This window comes from Carettochelys insculpta, chromosome 3, assembly GCF_033958435.1.
Source record: "Carettochelys insculpta isolate YL-2023 chromosome 3, ASM3395843v1, whole genome shotgun sequence".
Lineage (NCBI taxonomy): Eukaryota > Metazoa > Chordata > Testudines > Carettochelyidae > Carettochelys > Carettochelys insculpta.
The window spans coordinates 76,312,321-76,329,187 of record NC_134139.1 but is presented as its reverse complement, the minus strand read 5'-3'; the positions used below and the strand labels follow the sequence as shown (position 1 = coordinate 76,329,187).

The window sequence follows — 16,867 nt, the reverse complement described above, 5'->3', positions numbered from 1 at the left end:
TTTTCTTTTGCTTCACAGCAGGCTGTCTAGATAAATACTGATCTTGCTTATTTTACGAAAAGAAATGTTTGCAAGAACTTCAGTCTTAATATTTTTCAAAGTTCCCCTCTCAAACACTGGCTAGAATACAACAGTAACTTTGCCAGTGTACTTTATTTAATTTTTTTTCACAATCCTTATACTAACTATGCAACTACTTTTACCATCTTATTATGCTTACTGTAATTGGCTGTGTTTTACTGCACAACACCTACACTTGTACCTAGAAGGCTTATAAAGAAAATACTTGTGCTGTTTTTGTTGAGAACACTTCTTCTGTTTTAATGTACCACTAAAAATAAACTCCCACATAGTTCATCCAGTTGTTACATTGTTTGGAGTCACCAAGGTTAGGATGAAATCACCTGAACACAGACAGCTGCTTTCCCATATATTCCATCTCATATTACAAGTTAGAACCAACAAAAACCCTCTGGACTAACCCACTAATGATCTAACTCAGGCCTGGTCTACAGTAGGGATCAAAGTCGATCCCAGATACACAATTCTAGTGATGCCATTTGTGTAGCTAGAATTGATGTATCAGGATCGACTTTCTACCCCGGTGTAGATCAGGGTTCTTCGGGCTAGCGCCAATGTCCCTTACTGTATGCATCAGCCAGGGCTGACAACCCAGGGCAGAGAGATCAATTTTGCTGCGTCTTCACACATGCGGCAAAATCAATTCCTGGAAGATTGATCGTGGCACATTAAGCCCCACCCCCATAAGTAAACCCATACCCTCAGTTACTATGACATCAAACAGTCTATCACTACAACCACCCAAAGCACAAGATCTATCACTTACAACAATTCAAAACACACCACCAGTGGAGTCTCTTTTACAGGTCTCTGTTAGCTAAAATCCCCATCTAGAAAACTGAAGGGGTGAAATCCTAGCTGTTTGGTAAGAATGTGCCACTTTTAAACAGTGACTTGTCAGATCAGAGTTGCACTTTGTTAGCCAGGGCATGCTGTGTGACAAAAACTCTTCCTCTGCATGTGATGAGCTCTGCATACCAACATAACATTCCAGCTTTGTGCAAGAAGAATTTTACTGCCCTATGTTTGTACTACAGTGAAATGCACATTCAATAAGTTAAAACAAATGAACCCAAGAAAATAAAAGAAAAGTACCAAAGGTGGCTAAATGTAGGTGTAAGTCAGGGGTGTCCAATATGTGGCCCACAGGCCAGAATCTGGCCCACACAGCCTTTTTATCTGGCCCACAGAGCCAGCAGCAGTGTCATTTTTATCTATCTGCAATAAACTGTTGTACTTATTAGTGAAAATCTAAAATAGCAAGGTTTTTGTTATGTCTGGAACTACACTTGCCAGCAGCAGCACCATCTTTAAAAGGTGGCTAGGCAGGTCTGAGTCGCATGTGGCTCTTTAAGGAGTCATTTGTGGCTCCCACCTCTGCTACCTGACTCCTCTGGCTCCTGTAGAGTACAGCACAGCGGGGGCAGAGAGAAGTGGCAGGGGGTATGCACGTGAGCGCCGCAAGCGGCTCTTAGAGCAAGAAAATGCTCAGAGCTGTGGGAGCCCTGTGTGCCATGCTCTGCACGCATCCCTCCCCAGCGCTTTGAGGGAAAAGTGCATGGCAGTGGTGATGATGGTGGCAGTGGCAGCTCCAGTAAGTCACCGGCATTGGATTACAGTGTGTGGGGGTTCTAGGGAAGAGAGGATTGGGTTAAAGTGGGGAGCTGCAGGTGCCTGGCTCTGGAGGAGAGGAGAGGGGAATTGGGTTAGAGCAGAGGGCTGAGGCTGCCTGGCTCTGGAGGAAGGGAGTGGGGGATTGGGGATTTTGTGTGTATGATTATTGTTATTAAATTTTTTTTGAAAAAGGGGTACTTTATTAAAAAAAGGTTGAGAAACACTGGAGTAGAACTCAATTTAATTGGTTGTAGAGCCTGCAGCAGGGATCCATCCATTAAACCAATTCAATTGAGTTCTGTTCTTTCAGTGCAGCAGGGCACTGGGAGCTGCTCCTGCTACGATGTTCATGGAGGGACTAGGAAGACTGCAAGGAGCCACACAGCCACGGTGAAGAGGAGAAAGCCTGGTGAAGGAGCAGTGGGCAGCAGCATGCGGAGCTCTTCGGTAAGTTAATCCTGGGTTTGTGGTGGCGGGGGGTGGTTTGTGGTTGCAAAGGGTTTAAGCCTGGGGGCAGGGGGTGGTGGTTAGGGGCTATTTTGTGTTCTGCCCCTGGGACATGTAAAAACCTGTGATGTGGCTCCTGATGTAAAAAGGTTGGACATCCCTGGTGTAAGTAAATGGACTCGCATCTTCTTTAACCCCTACAGGATTTTTTTAAGGTATTTGAGCTAGAACTCACCAGTCAGGTGAAAGCTGAAAAGGAGATTACACATGTGTGTGCATTGTGATGGAATATATATATAAGTCCGACCGAAGGGAATACTATAAGAATACAAATTATTTTCTGACAACTGGGTTAAAGAACTGGATTCTTCCTATTTCGTTTCAGGTAAAAGGGTTCTTTCAAAGACGGGGTTTATTTTTGAAAGAGCCCCATCTACTTTCTGCTTTTTTCTTTCAAAAGAAGCTCTTTTGAAAAGAGATTATGTAAATGAGGTGCCAGATCTGTAAATCAGTGCCTCATTTGCATTTTTGATTTCCTTCATTTGCGTGCCTCTTTTGAAAGAGGAATGCAAGTGTAGACACGGCTGAAGTGTTTGAAGGCTTAGTACTTTCCATGGATAGGTTAGAGAGAACCTGTTTGTTTTTTAAATCATTAAACATTTTACTATGAACTTTATATAACACATGATTCACGAGTTGAAAGCGATCTCATTTGGTTTGAATGACAGTATTTCCCATTACTTTTCTGATCAGTTTGGTTGGTTGGTTGTGAGTCACTGGGTGAAAATAGGACTTGGATTCAGTTTTAATTGATGTGTCAGATCACAGTGTTGAGAAGAAAATAGGGCAGTGTAGCGTGTTTTCTTTACCTCTGACTGAAAGGACTACATTTTCATCAGGTTCAGGTCTCTGAAGTTGGCTTTTTGTGATTGTTATAAGAGGTACAAGTGGAATTTGCATGTACTAATTGTTCTCAAAGGAAAGGGCCAGTGGGATGTGAGTTGGACCTCCTGGCTATGTCTACACGAGCCCCAAACTTCGAAATGGCCACGCAAATGGCCATTTCGAAGTTTACTAATGAAGCGCTGAAATGCATATTCAGCACTTCATTAGCATGCGGGCGGCCGCGGCACTTCGAAATTGACGCGCCTCACTGTCACGCGGCTTGTCCCGACGGGGCTCCTTTTCAAAAGGACCCCGCCTACTTCAAAGTCCCCTTATTCCCATCAGCTCATGGGAATAAGCTCATGGGAATAAGCGGACTTTGAAGTAGGCGGGGTCCTTTCGAAAAGGAGCCCTGTCGGGACGAGCCGCGCGGCGGCGAGGCACATCAATTTCAAAGTGCCGCGGCCGCCCGCATGCTAATGAAGCGCTGAATATGCATTTCAGCGCTTCATTAGTAAACTTTGAAATGGCCATTTGCGTGGCCATTTCGAAGTTTGGGGCTCGTGTAGATGTAGCCCCTGAGATTTTCTCTTTTGAGACATGATAGCCAGGAAAATGAGCCTGTTCAAAATGGTACAACGGCATGTGACCAGTAACTGCAGCTCCAAAATAGCTACCAAGACTGCACTTCATATCATTTGTACCAGATGAGCAGCCCCCTTCAGCTCTTAATATTGAATCCTTTGGCCAGCCGTTTTTTTCCTAGTGCAGCCAAGAGACAAGCAGACATAACTTTGTCAGTAGTTGGTGTTCACACTGTATCAGCACCATTCTCCTTCTTTCCAGGGAGGATAACCTTTCACAAAACACAAGACTAGTAGAAAACTGAAGCCCACTGGTCTGGGGGATTCTGCAGAATCTGAACCCTACAATAAAGATTACAAGGCACATGCTACCTGAGATTGCCAGAGAAGCACATCTGGCCAAGGCCCTAAAGTGAGAGATGACCAGGGCTGGTCCAATTATACAGGAGAACTAGGTGGTCTCCTAGGGTGACAGGCTTTTAGGAGCACCAAATAAGACAAAAGTGAATTTTTTCCTGTGTTTAAAAATATATGAACATTATCTCTTATAAACAAAAGTACATTGTTTTAACAAGACTGTAAAAGGAGAACCACAAGATGGCCTTTGCAAATTCAATTTGTAGTTCTGTTCATATTGTGATATGGTATCATGTTTGAGATTAACCTTATCAGTAAGAAACTTCGGGCAAGGACTTTGGCATATATTCTGCTATGCAACAGCTGCCACAGATGAAGTTTTTGGGCAAATGCAGGAGTGATGAAGAGTGTAAAAAGACATTAGTAGATGCTTGTGAGCTTGGTGAGAAACATGAACTACCAACAGGCGTTGAAACACAAACAGTACATATTTGGAGAAAGAAACAACTAGGGCTGTCAACAATTAAAAAAATTAAGCACTTTCCTAAGAATTAATTCCAACACCTGCACCTTTCTCCCCCCTCTGCCCTTCCCCAGCACCTAATAAATTATTTTCCAGTCAACATACAAACTTATTTATGGGTGATAAAGCGCAGCTGGGTTGAGTAAACCCACTGGACGTCAAGGCTTGAAAAATTAGCATTTAACTACTCTAGGGGAATCTAAAGCAATCTCCGCTGCGGTGCTGGAATCTCTGCTTTGGATTACAACAGCCTCAGGTGCTGGAAGGTGTAAAAGGTAGGGCTGTCAATTAGGAAGCATTAACTCACATTCATTTTTTTAATGTGTTAATTCTGCCGTGCATTAATTGCAGATGGTAACACACTTTAATTGACAGTGCTAGAAACAACCACTCACATATGAGGCAAAAGACAAATCAGTTCAGGATCTAGTATACAAATTCAAAGTAAATGTCTACTTTTCAGTCCTAGATACTGCAGTCCAGTCGGCTAAAGAATGATTTGAGCAGATATAGCAGTTTAATTCAATACTTGATTTCTTCAACTGTGTGCACAGTTTGCAAAATAAGACTTTAAAAGAGACGTTACTTGAAGCGAGATTTGGCATTACAACGTGGCAATTCACAAGATATTGATGCAGTAAATTTGTGCGCTGAACTGAAAGCTATTTGATGATGACTTCCAAGATGTCTTTCAGCTCAAGATGTTCTGAAGCTTATTTTATGTTAGAATTAATCAAAAGTAGAGGAAAACCAATAAAATATTTATTTTTACATTGTTCATTTTGAATACCAAATAAATAAAGGTAAAAATTCATTCTAGATTTCTCATTTTTCTCTATATAGAATGGGGGGAGGGGTGCACTAAAGTCTTCTAGGGCTTGTCTAGACTACTGCCTTCCTTCAAAGGAAGGATGGTAATTAGGGTGTTGGGAGTTTACTAATGAAGTGCTGCAGTGCATAGGCTAGACTTGTGCCGGTACTTTGAAGTTTAAAGTGGCCGCGGGGGGGGGGGGGGGGGGGAATTTGCTTAATGAAGTGCTGCCTATGCACCGCAGCACTTCATTAGTAAACTCCCAACACCCTAATTACCATCCTTCCTTTGAAGGAAGGTGATAGTGTAGACAAGCCCCTATTGTATCAAAAACCCTTGGACTGGCCCTGGGTGCTACTCTGAGGTCCCGTGGAGAGTCTCAAATTATTTGGAAAGTAAAATACACAAGTTCTTAGTGTAGTTGAAATCATCGCCCGAAAGTTAGAACATTACTCACAAGTAACATTTCCAAACATTGGCACACTTACACACTTCGACACTGTTTCAAACACTGGCACACTTACACACTTCGACACTGTTTCAAACATTGGCACACTTACACACCTGGGCACTGTTTCAAACATTGGCACACTTACACACTTCGACACTGTTTCAAACATTGGCACACTTACACACCTGGGCACTGTTTTGCTTGTTTTAATTTCTTTAAAGAATGTGCCTTTTGAGGTAAAAAGCAGCTACAGTTTGGGTGGGTCAAATAACCTAGTCAGTGGTAACTTTCACACGCTGGTTTGAGAGATGAGTTAAGAGCAATTTTGATCCTCTGCGGAATTAAGGCACTCTACACATCACATGACTTGCTATTCCTGCTCAGACAACAGAATGATGAGCCCTAACAGTGAGAGGAAGTGAGGGTCTTTGTGTGTGCGCGGGGTGGAGGTTGTTGGGTTTTTTTTAATTTTTTTCCCCCAACAGCTGTCTCATGACCAGTCAAGCATATCCTACCATAACACTCATCACCTTCAGCTTGAAAAGTAAAACCTATTTCTTTAGCCTTGCCTTCACAGAAAGAAAAAATAAATCAACACATGCACAATAGGAGGGAGAAGGAAAAACGCATCTTTCTTAATGTGTTTCAGAATTAAGAAGGCACGGATGCGAAGTCTAAGCACATCACATCTTTTGTTGAGAGGAAGTCCACCATGACGATTAAAGAAACAGATGTGTTGCCAGGTCACAGTCTGAAGACTCATTTTTTTCAGCTGGACAGACTAATTGGGAAGCTCTCCATTGGGTTTTCCCCACCTCACTTCTTGATTGGTGGGAGGAAGAACATGAGACCCCAAAGTAGTTAAAGAGGGAGCAACTACTCCATCTGGAGTGGGTAGATGATATCTGCTTTCCATTGCAAAGCATCCTCTGTGCTTTGGTAAAGGTAAGGACATTGCCACAGTAAAGGTGTTTATATTTAAAAAGAAAAATGGGGAAGGTGGGATTATACTAATATCCAGTATTAACAGAAATATGCATGATTTTATCCGTGCAATTAAATATAAATCTTCCTTGAAACATTTAGATCAAACCAAGAAACAGCGTGCTAGTGCATGAAACAAGGGGAAACTAAGCATGCCAGATTATTCACTTCCATAAACAGAGGCCCAAAAAGTAAGAAAATTATTTTTCCGCTTAATACTATCTGACTGAAACTATAACTTGCACGTTCATTAATGCATCTACCAAGCAATCTGTGTTTCCAAACGCCATGATACATACAGGATATGGGTACACCTCAGCATAAAGTTGATTCTAAGGCACTTAGCTCAATTTTACAATGCATGTCTTCACTGCAAACACTATTAGGTCGATTTTAAGGGGAGCTAAGGTCAACTTTCTCACCTCGACCCTCCGATCCAGTGTAATGCCAAGTTCGAATTTAAAAGCCCGAATTACTGCTAGCACGGAAACAGCGTTACTTTAAATTGATTTTATCAGCCTCCAGAGGTATGCCACAATGCCCCGAATGTGTCCTCAGCTGCTCTCTATATGTGCAGGAAAACGGAAACATGAAGCCTGGCCATTTGAATTCATTTTCTTTCTGGCCAGCAGTTTGGTTGCATTTAGCCATGAAAGAGAACCCCCATCATGGAGCCATCAGGAGAGCCAGGATCTCATTTTGGCTGGTGGGCTAGCCCCCACCCCCACCAAGCGGCAACTGGGCTGTGGGGACCAGACAATGGCATGTCCTGCCCTGCCTGGGTGAAGGCTTCTTCCCTGCACAGGATTTAGCAGGAGAGGCCGAGAAACTTCTATTCTGCACTTCTCATTTGTATGGGGCATCCACCCCTACCCCATAGGTGCTGTGCAGCTGGCAGGCTAGTCCCTGCCCCACCACACCATGTTGCTAGACCCCACACCATCACATCGTGTGCAGGCTGTGCAGTGTGGAACATGCTTCCAGTCAGCAGCATGTCCTGCCCTGCGGAGGGTGAAGGCTTCTGCCCTGCAAGAAACTAGTTTTCTCTGCTTAACATTTTCCAGGAGGGGCTCACCAAGTGCTGGCAGACTGGCCTCCGGCAGAAAATTTTTTCGGGGGCTGGCTACTGACAGACAACACGCGATGGGGGCGCTGTCCCTTGCCACCAAATATTTTCAGGGGCTGGCCCCTCAGTGGGCAGCAGATATTTTCAGGGATGGCTCCCCCTGCTTAGACACGCAACTAATTGAACCATGTCAACAGGTTACTCAGCTGGCCCCTGCCAGCAGAGCTTTTCAGGGGCTGGCCCCTTGGAGGCAACAGGTGCTGGGGGCTGGCCCCTGCCAACTGATATATTTGGAGGCTGGCCTCTCATAGGCAATACATGCCGGTGCTCTCCCCTTCCCAAAGCATGTGGCTTGGGGGAGCCGCAGTCCCAGCAGTGACCTGTTTGGTGTGTTTCACCAGGGGAAAAGTAGTCAAGTGACCTGTTGACATGGCACAGTCCACTGTGTGCTCCCAGAATGTTTGGTCTTCCTTACCCTGGGATTCCCTACTTTTCCTTCTTTCCTTGAGAATAATATGATTTTTTTCCCTATTTGCATGGAGCCTGTTTTCCACTTGGGCCTCCTGGGGACATGGTACAGTCTACTGGGTATATTTTTTACAGAGGGAAAAGTACTTGAGCAACCTGTTGACATAGCACAGTCCCCAGCATAGGTGCTCTCAGACCTCATTTGGGTGCTTCAGCTTCTGAAGCCCACCTGTTTGGTGTGTTTGCCCTGAGGGGATAGTAGTTGAGCAACCTGTTAATATGGTACAGTCAGATTATTTTTTAAAGTCACTGTTCCTTAAAAAGGGACACAATGAAGAACGGTGCCAGCAATGGATGCTCAGAAACAGCTTGGCTGGCTGTGGGAGGTGGTGGTGGTGGTGGGAGTAATGTGGATGACTCAAACAATTTCTCTTCACATTTTTGACTGGTGGGATGGTGATCCTATTGGATGCAGCTATCCAACCAGGAGGAACAAAGGTAAGACTATTTTTAAGGCACCTTTTCTAGCCCCGTCCCCATGTGGGGTGAGCAGAGTGGGTCCTAAAAAGGACAGCTCAGTCACAGATGCAGCTGCCGAAATGCTCAACCTGCCTTGAAGAAGTCGACTAAATCATGCACCCACCCGCCTGTGTGCCAGTCTGTGACTAAGAACATCCAGATCTCCCTGTCCAGTTCCTGTTGTCCCTCCCTGATTGCCACCAGACTTTTGACTTGTGCAATACTGGAAGATGCCCGTGTGGGACTTCTTTCAGAGAGACGAGACTGGTGCAGAACAGTCACCATACTGTTAGAGGGCTTGAAACCAATGGCATGGACACCACAATGTTTGGAATTTATCAGCTGCCACTTCACAGCCATTATAATATTACACAACAGTGTCATCTCCATTGTGCAGTTATCCTCCATTTTCTTTGTTGTTGAGGACCTCTTGGATCATACTTTGTCTGGAAACTCGCCCTTGCCCATTCTGCCAGGGAGGACATACAGGAATACATGACTCCAAGGCAGCATCACTCTCAGGGTCACTGAAACGCACTAGCCTCTCCACTGCTGCAAGGTGGTGATCAAGCACACTCTCCAATATTCATTTTACAAAGAATATGTCATAACCCGAGAAGCTGACAGTCATGACAGGCCCCTGGGCAAGGTGTGGGGCCTGACTCTGCACTTCTGGAAAGGGTAGGTCCAGGGCAGTGCATGGAAATGGGAAATCTTTGGGTGAGGCTCAATTGCATGGAGTGGGCTTTGCTATAAAGAAAAAGCATGCCAGCCTGCCCCCTCCTCTCCGCTGCCAGCCCCCAGCACTGCCAGGAGCGTGATGCATGCCCCTCCTTCCCACCCTAGCTGTCAGAGCTGCCTAGGTGTGCTGTTTTTTGTCTAGCTATTCATATGAAAAATAAGCATTCCAAATGATACCATTTCATTACCTCAGTCATTCTCTAAATACAACTCATAAATAAACAGGAATACTCTTTTTTGCTTCCTCAAATCAGTAATTTTAGCTGTTGAGGACAATGCTGTACCATGACTGATGTAAAAGGATTCTCTGAAGAAGCTACTCTCTCCACCCTTCATTGATAGCTCAAGCTTATTGTGACCAGGCTGGATATGGAAAATGTTTTGAACAAATTCTGCTGTCCTTTACATTTTGCATAGCAAGAGCTTTTCTGTCAAAAATTTGTCTGACAAATGCTAAGCTGAATTTGTCTCTATACTACTACTATGCTGTCTCTATTCTACAGCTACATTAGCTTGGGAAGGAGTACTCCCCTGAGAAATTATTTTAGTTGATGAATAGATTGCGTGTTAACTTTTAAAATGCATATTTCATAGCCCAGTTTAGGCAGAACTCCTTTTAGTTCAAGTAGATCAGCAAAACGTAGCTTCTCATTTGTCTGCGTCTCAGCTTGTCACTTTTTTGTTGGTGCTTCACAAAGCTGTGCTGGTAGGATACGTACAAATCTGTGCCATCTCTGCTCACAAGAACAGAGTAGGCAAGCAGACAGATGCACATATCTACAAGCACAAATCCAATGCTTAAAGTAATTCCTCTGGTACCTAACCCACATAAGAAGTGAGGATTCTAGGTAGGTTTTATCCTGCATTTAGGAGCTCTAATGGGTACCACAGGCTATGGAAAGGATTTTTTCTTTGTAGTGTCTATTAATAAAATGTGTTCATAGGACCAATTGACCTTGTCAGTATCCTTCTGAGTTCATAGAGGGCCTACATTTCCGGCTGATGGAAATATAATAATAATAGATATAATGATCTATGAATGTATAATTTAAGGTTTTGATTTCCTACATTTAATGCATCTATGCTTTTTCCCAAAGCCAAATTTGGAGAAAGGTCATGAAGGGTGCTGCAGTTCGTTACTGCAAGTCGATCTGTCCACTGTTACTTCTTGGAGGCTAATTTGTTTATTTTATATGTTCCCAAAGTACTGGCTATCTGACTCCCATTCTTCTGTGATACCCCATTGTGCACTGACTTTTAATGTCATACTGTGGCTAACAACGAGCAGAATAAGGACTGTCCACATGATGTGAGTGCAGGCAGGTGACTTCATTGACTAGGTGTATGGAGTTAGAGTTTTTTCAACACTATTACTACTACTAAAGGATGGCCACTTAAAGGGATATTTTATTCTAGAATCCTTGTTATTGAGTAATGAGCTAGATTTTTAAAGGTACCTGTAGGCATCCAGTGGGATTCTCAAAATCAACTTGGTGTTTAATACTCATGGAAGCAATAGCCTCAGGTTGCACCTCCGTGGTCGGGCACCCTCGAGACCTGAGTGGACCCTGATGAGGGGTTTTGCCGGATGAAAGAAAGTCATGCCGGCTGCCTGGAGAGGGGCCCAACTCCTACAGGGCTCCCCTGCAGAGCTGCTGGGCTCCCTGCATCCAGCAGGGGTTCCTGCAACCGAGGCTGCCAGCAGGGCTCCACACCCTGCCAGCTCACAGCTGTGGGGCTGCTGGTGTCCTGCGGCCTGTGACTAGGGTGCCAGCAGGGCTCTGTGCCCCAGCCAGCTCCCAGCTCTGAGGCTGCCAGGATTCCTCCATCCCTGACCAGGATTCCTGTGGCTCGGGTTGCCAGCAAGGCTCCACACACCAGCTGGCTCCAAGCCATGGGGCTGACAGGGTTCCCCAGCTGGGATCCCACGGATGCCCTCTGGTCCAGCAACATCCATTGTCCCGCTGGACGAGGGATGTTGCCAGACAAGAGACTGATGGATAAGGGAGTGTGAACATGCAGTCCATGCCTTCGTGCATTTGAAAATCCCTGTGGGTACTTAAATATCTTTAAAAAATTTGGGCCAAGAGCCTTAAATTCTTTGAATACACTGGAAGAGGATACTCATTCTAGAATATGTTATGTTCCTGTTGGACTACAGTCAGGAGAAGCCCCTGGATTGATGACAAGAAAATGCTGCCATCACTGTCAATGGCAGTGCTAGATAAGACCAGTGAGTTCTTGGCAGATTTGGCATTCAAGCCAGACATAAAGCACAGAGAAATGTGGCTTCCACCGTAATTTTGTCAGGGAAATCAGGAGGACCTCCAGTTTTGTCCTCTGCCATTTGTCCTGTGAAGGAAAATAGGAAGAGGCAGAATTGGAAGAGCGTGTGATATTTCTTTACAGAACAGGGAGCTTGCAGATGCGTTTATTCATGCCTCAGCACTTGGCTCAGTGCCATTGGGAGCACTGGCATCTGTCCTCAGACCTCTTTTCTCTATCACAGCAGCACCTTTCCCAGCATGAAGGAAATCTGGGACTTAGCCAGCAGCAAGGTCAGATAATGATGTGGTTTAATGAAGTAACTTTAATAGGGCTGGGTTGGAAAAATTTCCTAGAGACAAGCTGCCCCATACCAACCTACTGCAAGGTTTTTTGCAGCTTCCTGTGAAACACCCTACTAACAGTTGCTGTGATACTCCATTAGAGACACTGGTCTGATCCATTTGGACAATTCCTATATAACAACAGGTCTTGACAAGCAAAGTCAGATCTTACACTAAGGTGAAACTTGTTATTACACAGATCCCAATAGGAGGTTAAACTTGTTATATATCAGAATGCAAAAATATGATACCATAATGGCATATCTGAGACTTTATGCCCAGACAAGTCAATATCACAGTATCCTCTCTGTCCCTGATGTGTATACATCACTATGGGATCTTTCATTAAATAATCAGTCACAGATTCTGAGACAAATGTATATTTAGGGGGCTTTAAATTAAAGCCTATCTTACACAGTGTTGGCCAAAATTCAAAATGCCACAAAGTTTGGTTTGAGAGCAAGAGGTTGAATGATATGTGGAAAAGCCCATCTTTGTTGTTCTCTGACTGATCCGCACGTTCTATACTTCTGATGATCTTTGGAGGAAAGGCCACAGAGTTAAGAACTGTGAAGTTTCTGGGCATCAGAAGGGCTCAAATCTGTGTGTGTGTTTGTCTGCGTGAGAGAGAGAGAGAGAGAGAGTGAGAGTTATTTGGAAAAATGGAGACCTGAGAAAGTACCTGGGAGGCCAGTAGGAGCCTATTGAAATATTGTGTAGATGTCTGGTCACAGAGGAGGAAATGGTACAGTTTTCTACTGCCTCTCAGATTAGTGGCATTTTTAATTAAACATTAATTAAACAGTTTCTAACTTAAAAAGGACATTTGGTTGCGGGGAGTGTCAGGAAAAAATGGAGATTGATAGTTTAAATACAACAAATTCATTTGTCCACCTTGATATATAAGCAGAGTAATCTATGTGATGCTGTTATATTCTGGGAAATAAGTAACTGCGCTGGGTCAGACCAATTGCATTGGGTGAGGACAAAAGCCTAATGCCCAATAAATATTGCTTTAATTTTAAACAGTGTTTTTATTTATGTAAGGACTGCTTTGTCATCTGGAGTTTTTGGAAATTAATGATTAAGCTGATGGGGAAAATGGACTTAGTGTGTGTGTTGTGTTTTATTAGTCAGAAAGGTTTCATTTCTTGTCTTTATTGAATGACTTTTAAATGCCCCGTGTTAGAAGCCTGAAATGTTTGCTCCATATGCTCTCTTCACCAATTTCGTACTGCACTCTTAGACAGCATTCATTATTAATCACCATTACTGATTTCTGTATGAATCTTTTACAGCTAATAAATACATATTTCAAGATGAGTTAGTATTGCTGAAAGATGCTGGATTGACTGTTTAGAGATGGGAGTGACATCCCCTGTAAGGGCACTACTGCCAGTTGATGTCTGAGAATACATAATATAGGTGTAGGATTGTTGCTCATTTTAGAACTCCAAAGTTAGCTGCCTCTCACAGGATTTCATGTTACTCCCAGACTTCGCCTTTTCAGGACTGTGTGCAGAGAGAGAATACTAGAAGTGGAAGGGACCTCCAAAGGGCATCACGTCCAGTCCCCTGTACTCACAGCAGGACCAAGCACCATCTATATTAGGGGTGAGCAAAGTGTGGGGTGGGCCCCTCCTGCAGGGCATGAAATTCAGTAAGGGGGCAGAGCAGGATCGGCTGCTGGGTCTCAGACTTAGCTGGCTCATTAAAAATGTTGAAATACATTATGTTTTTTTGTGTATTTATTCACATGCATACACTGATTAATAAAATATTTACATTCTGCGTTCATATCTTCTTACAGATGGCAAAAGGGCTTATTTTTATATGAACACAGACAAAATTTCCATTGGTTTGGATTACATTAGACAGGTCGGGGGCCCCTAACCGCAGGGATGAAAAGTTGGGCCTCCCATAAAAAGTTTTTTCACTCTGATCTATCTCATCCCTGTTAGATAGATCTCCAACCCCCTCTTAAACATCTCCAGGGAGGGAGATTACACACCCTCCTTAGGCAATTTATTCTAGTGTGTAACCACCCTGGCTGTTAGGAAGTTTTTCTTAACGTCTAACCTAAACCTCCCTTGCTGCAGTTGATCCCGAGCTCCTGGGCAGGCTGAGCTTCCGCACCCAACTTGGGCTGCAAGAGACTTCCCGTTTTCGGACCCCTGCGGGCTGGCAGCCCGGCTCACAGCCACACACCTGCTGCGCTTGCACGCCCCACCCCGCCCGCTTTGCAGCTGTCCCTGCTACCATCAGTTAGTTCCCCGTGGGGCGGGTTCACCAGCAGCCCCCGCTGAGCTGCTCCGCCGTGAGCCCTACTGCCCAGCTCGCAGCAGGGCCCCGCGGCCCCCAGCCCGGCGCGTGCGAGCTCTCCAGCGCAGCAGCCCCCGCGCCGCGGCGGGTTACCTGAGCCGGGGAGCCACGTGAGCACCTCAAAGTCACAGGGAGGAAACAGGAACCGAGCGAGCGCGGGAGGAGCGGCTGAGGGAGGCCGCGGGCAAGTCCACCCCCCGATCCTGCAGCCTCCCTCCCAGCTCTGGCGGCGGCGGCGGGCGCTGCAGGGCGGCAGGGCCGGAAGATGCTGCAGTCTCTGGCCGGCTGCTCCTGCGTGCGGCTGGTGGAGCGGCACCGCTCCGCCTGGTGCTTCGCCTTCCTGGTGCTGGGCTACCTGCTCTACCTGGTCTTCGGCGCCGTGGTCTTCTCCTCGGTGGAGCTGCCCTACGAGGACCTGCTGCGCCAGGAGCTGCGCAAGCTGAAGCGGCGCTTCCTGGAGGAGCACGAGTGCCTCTCGGAGCCGCAGCTGGAGCAGTTCCTGCGGCGGGTGCTGGAGGCCAGCAACTATGGCGTGTCCGTGCTCGGCAACGCCTCGGGCCGCTGGAACTGGGACTTCACCTCCGCGCTCTTCTTCGCCAGCACCGTGCTCTCCACCACGGGTAAGGGCCGCGCCGCGCCGCGCCTCTGCCCCTCTCCGGCGGCCGCGCGCTGCGCCAGCTCCCCCTCCCCGCCCCCTAGCGCTCCCGGGCTGCCTCTCCTCCCCGCGCCAGGGCGCCTCCAGCCCCTGTGCAGGCCAGGCCTGTTTCCTCTGCCCCCCTCCGTGCTCAGGGGCCAGGCAGCACCTGCGGCCTCTCTCCGTCTCGTCCTTGCACCCCCAGATTCCTCCTTGCCCGCAGCCCCCGCACTGACACCTCTTTATTCCTAGCCCGCTCCATTCCCCTCTGTGTCCTCCTGGGCCCTCAGCAGCTCTCCTGTCCCAGGTAAGGCGCACAGACTCCAAGGGAGAAGAACCCTCTAGGCCAGTGGTACCCAATCTTTTCACAAGTGCAGACCCCCCAATCACCCCATGCCACTTGCAGACAGACCCCCAATCACCCCCCAATCTTTTTGCAGACCCCCGTCAAAGCCCATTCTAGCCACTTTGTTACATGCAAAAGAAAACCACAATATAAATTTTCAGACAGCAGTTAACATTCTTGGAGGCTGTTGGATTTAAAAATAATTGATTGTAACTTTGCAATGTATTTAAAATGTATTTTCTATGATTTTTGTGTTTTTGCGCACCCCTGCAATACTCTTGCATCTGTGGACCTCGGATTAGGAACCCCTGCTCTAGGCCTCTTTCTTTTCTTTCTTCCCTTTGGGAGCTAAGGGCTACAGAACTATGGAAATTCCTTTATGTAATAAGGTCCAGTGTTCTCAGGGAAACTAAGTGGTAGCCAAGCAGTTAGTATTTGCTTTGATGGAGGCGGTTTTTAATGTTGCAGAAACCAGAAAAGTGCTATTTAAACTGTTGCTTTTTGTCAAGGGTGATCAGGGAGGGTTTCCCTGGCTTGCAGAAATGTTGTTGGGTTTGTTTGTGCGGAGAACAATAATTGACAACATTTCTGAAAGTACCTCTTCATACTGCTTTGTATTCTTGATTTATATCAGCAATGATTTAGGGGATGGAAAGTGGTTTCAACCCCTTGGAGGAGGGTCTCAGTGTTGGGGATTCCAGCCATCCTGGCCTTTTCCTACAGTACTCAGTGGGGAGTTTAGATGGAGGCGGGGAGGCGTGGGATGCTGATAAGGAAAAATAGCGCTTCCCAATTTTACATAAATCAAGATAGCCAAGTTCTCTTCTTGCTAGTGTTGGCTTGATAATTATATATGGCCATGATTCTGTTCCCAGTTAAACAAGTGTAAAACCACAGTAACTCCCATAGTGTGTATAAGGAGGAGTGGTAAGGTAACTGGACAAAACCAGAAAATTTCAGAGGCCTGATTTCACCATAGTGTTATCCTAGTGTGATGCCACTGAAATCAATGAAGTCATGGTAATGTAATATTGAAGTTATACTGTGGTGAATCAGGATCCAGTTTCTGTCATTCTGATCTCACATTGTGTATAAAGTCACCTAGTGAGGACATGTGGGTACAGGATTTCCTTTCACAGTGGAAAAACAATTGATCATTCTGCGTACCAGAAAAAAGAGCATAGACATAACTAATTCATGAGCTTTCACTTTGAGTATTCTTGATTTTTCATAGTTAGGGAGAGTCAATATTGTATTGTCCACTTACAGTATTTGAACTACACCATGATAGGTGCCCCATGATAGGTAGTTGGAGTTTGAACCATCTGCCTACTTGTAGCTCAAACACGCAAACATTTTTTTCCCTTTAGATACCATCAGTTTATTCATGCCCCAGTAGCAGCAGCTAAAACGGACTTGTTTAAA

The 16,867-nt window shown here is 45.5% G+C and overlaps 1 protein-coding gene and 1 long non-coding RNA gene across 3 annotated transcripts in view; one reads left to right on the top strand and one right to left on the bottom strand.

Moving 5' to 3' along the window:
• Window positions 1-14,661, bottom strand: part of LOC142011158 (uncharacterized) — a 42,214-nt gene extending 27,553 nt beyond the window's left edge. For both annotated transcript variants that reach the window (XR_012644977.1, XR_012644976.1), the window contains exon 1: window positions 14,556-14,661. This is a non-coding gene — a long non-coding RNA (uncharacterized LOC142011158). The remainder of the gene's footprint in view (window positions 1-14,555) is intronic.
• The window catches only part of KCNK1 (potassium two pore domain channel subfamily K member 1), a 49,520-nt gene continuing 46,472 nt past the window's right edge, over window positions 13,820-16,867 (top strand). The window contains exon 1 of the mRNA XM_074990158.1: window positions 13,820-15,082. Within this exon, the coding sequence (XP_074846259.1) occupies window positions 14,728-15,082 (355 nt within the window). The 5' untranslated portion in view covers window positions 13,820-14,727. The remainder of the gene's footprint in view (window positions 15,083-16,867) is intronic.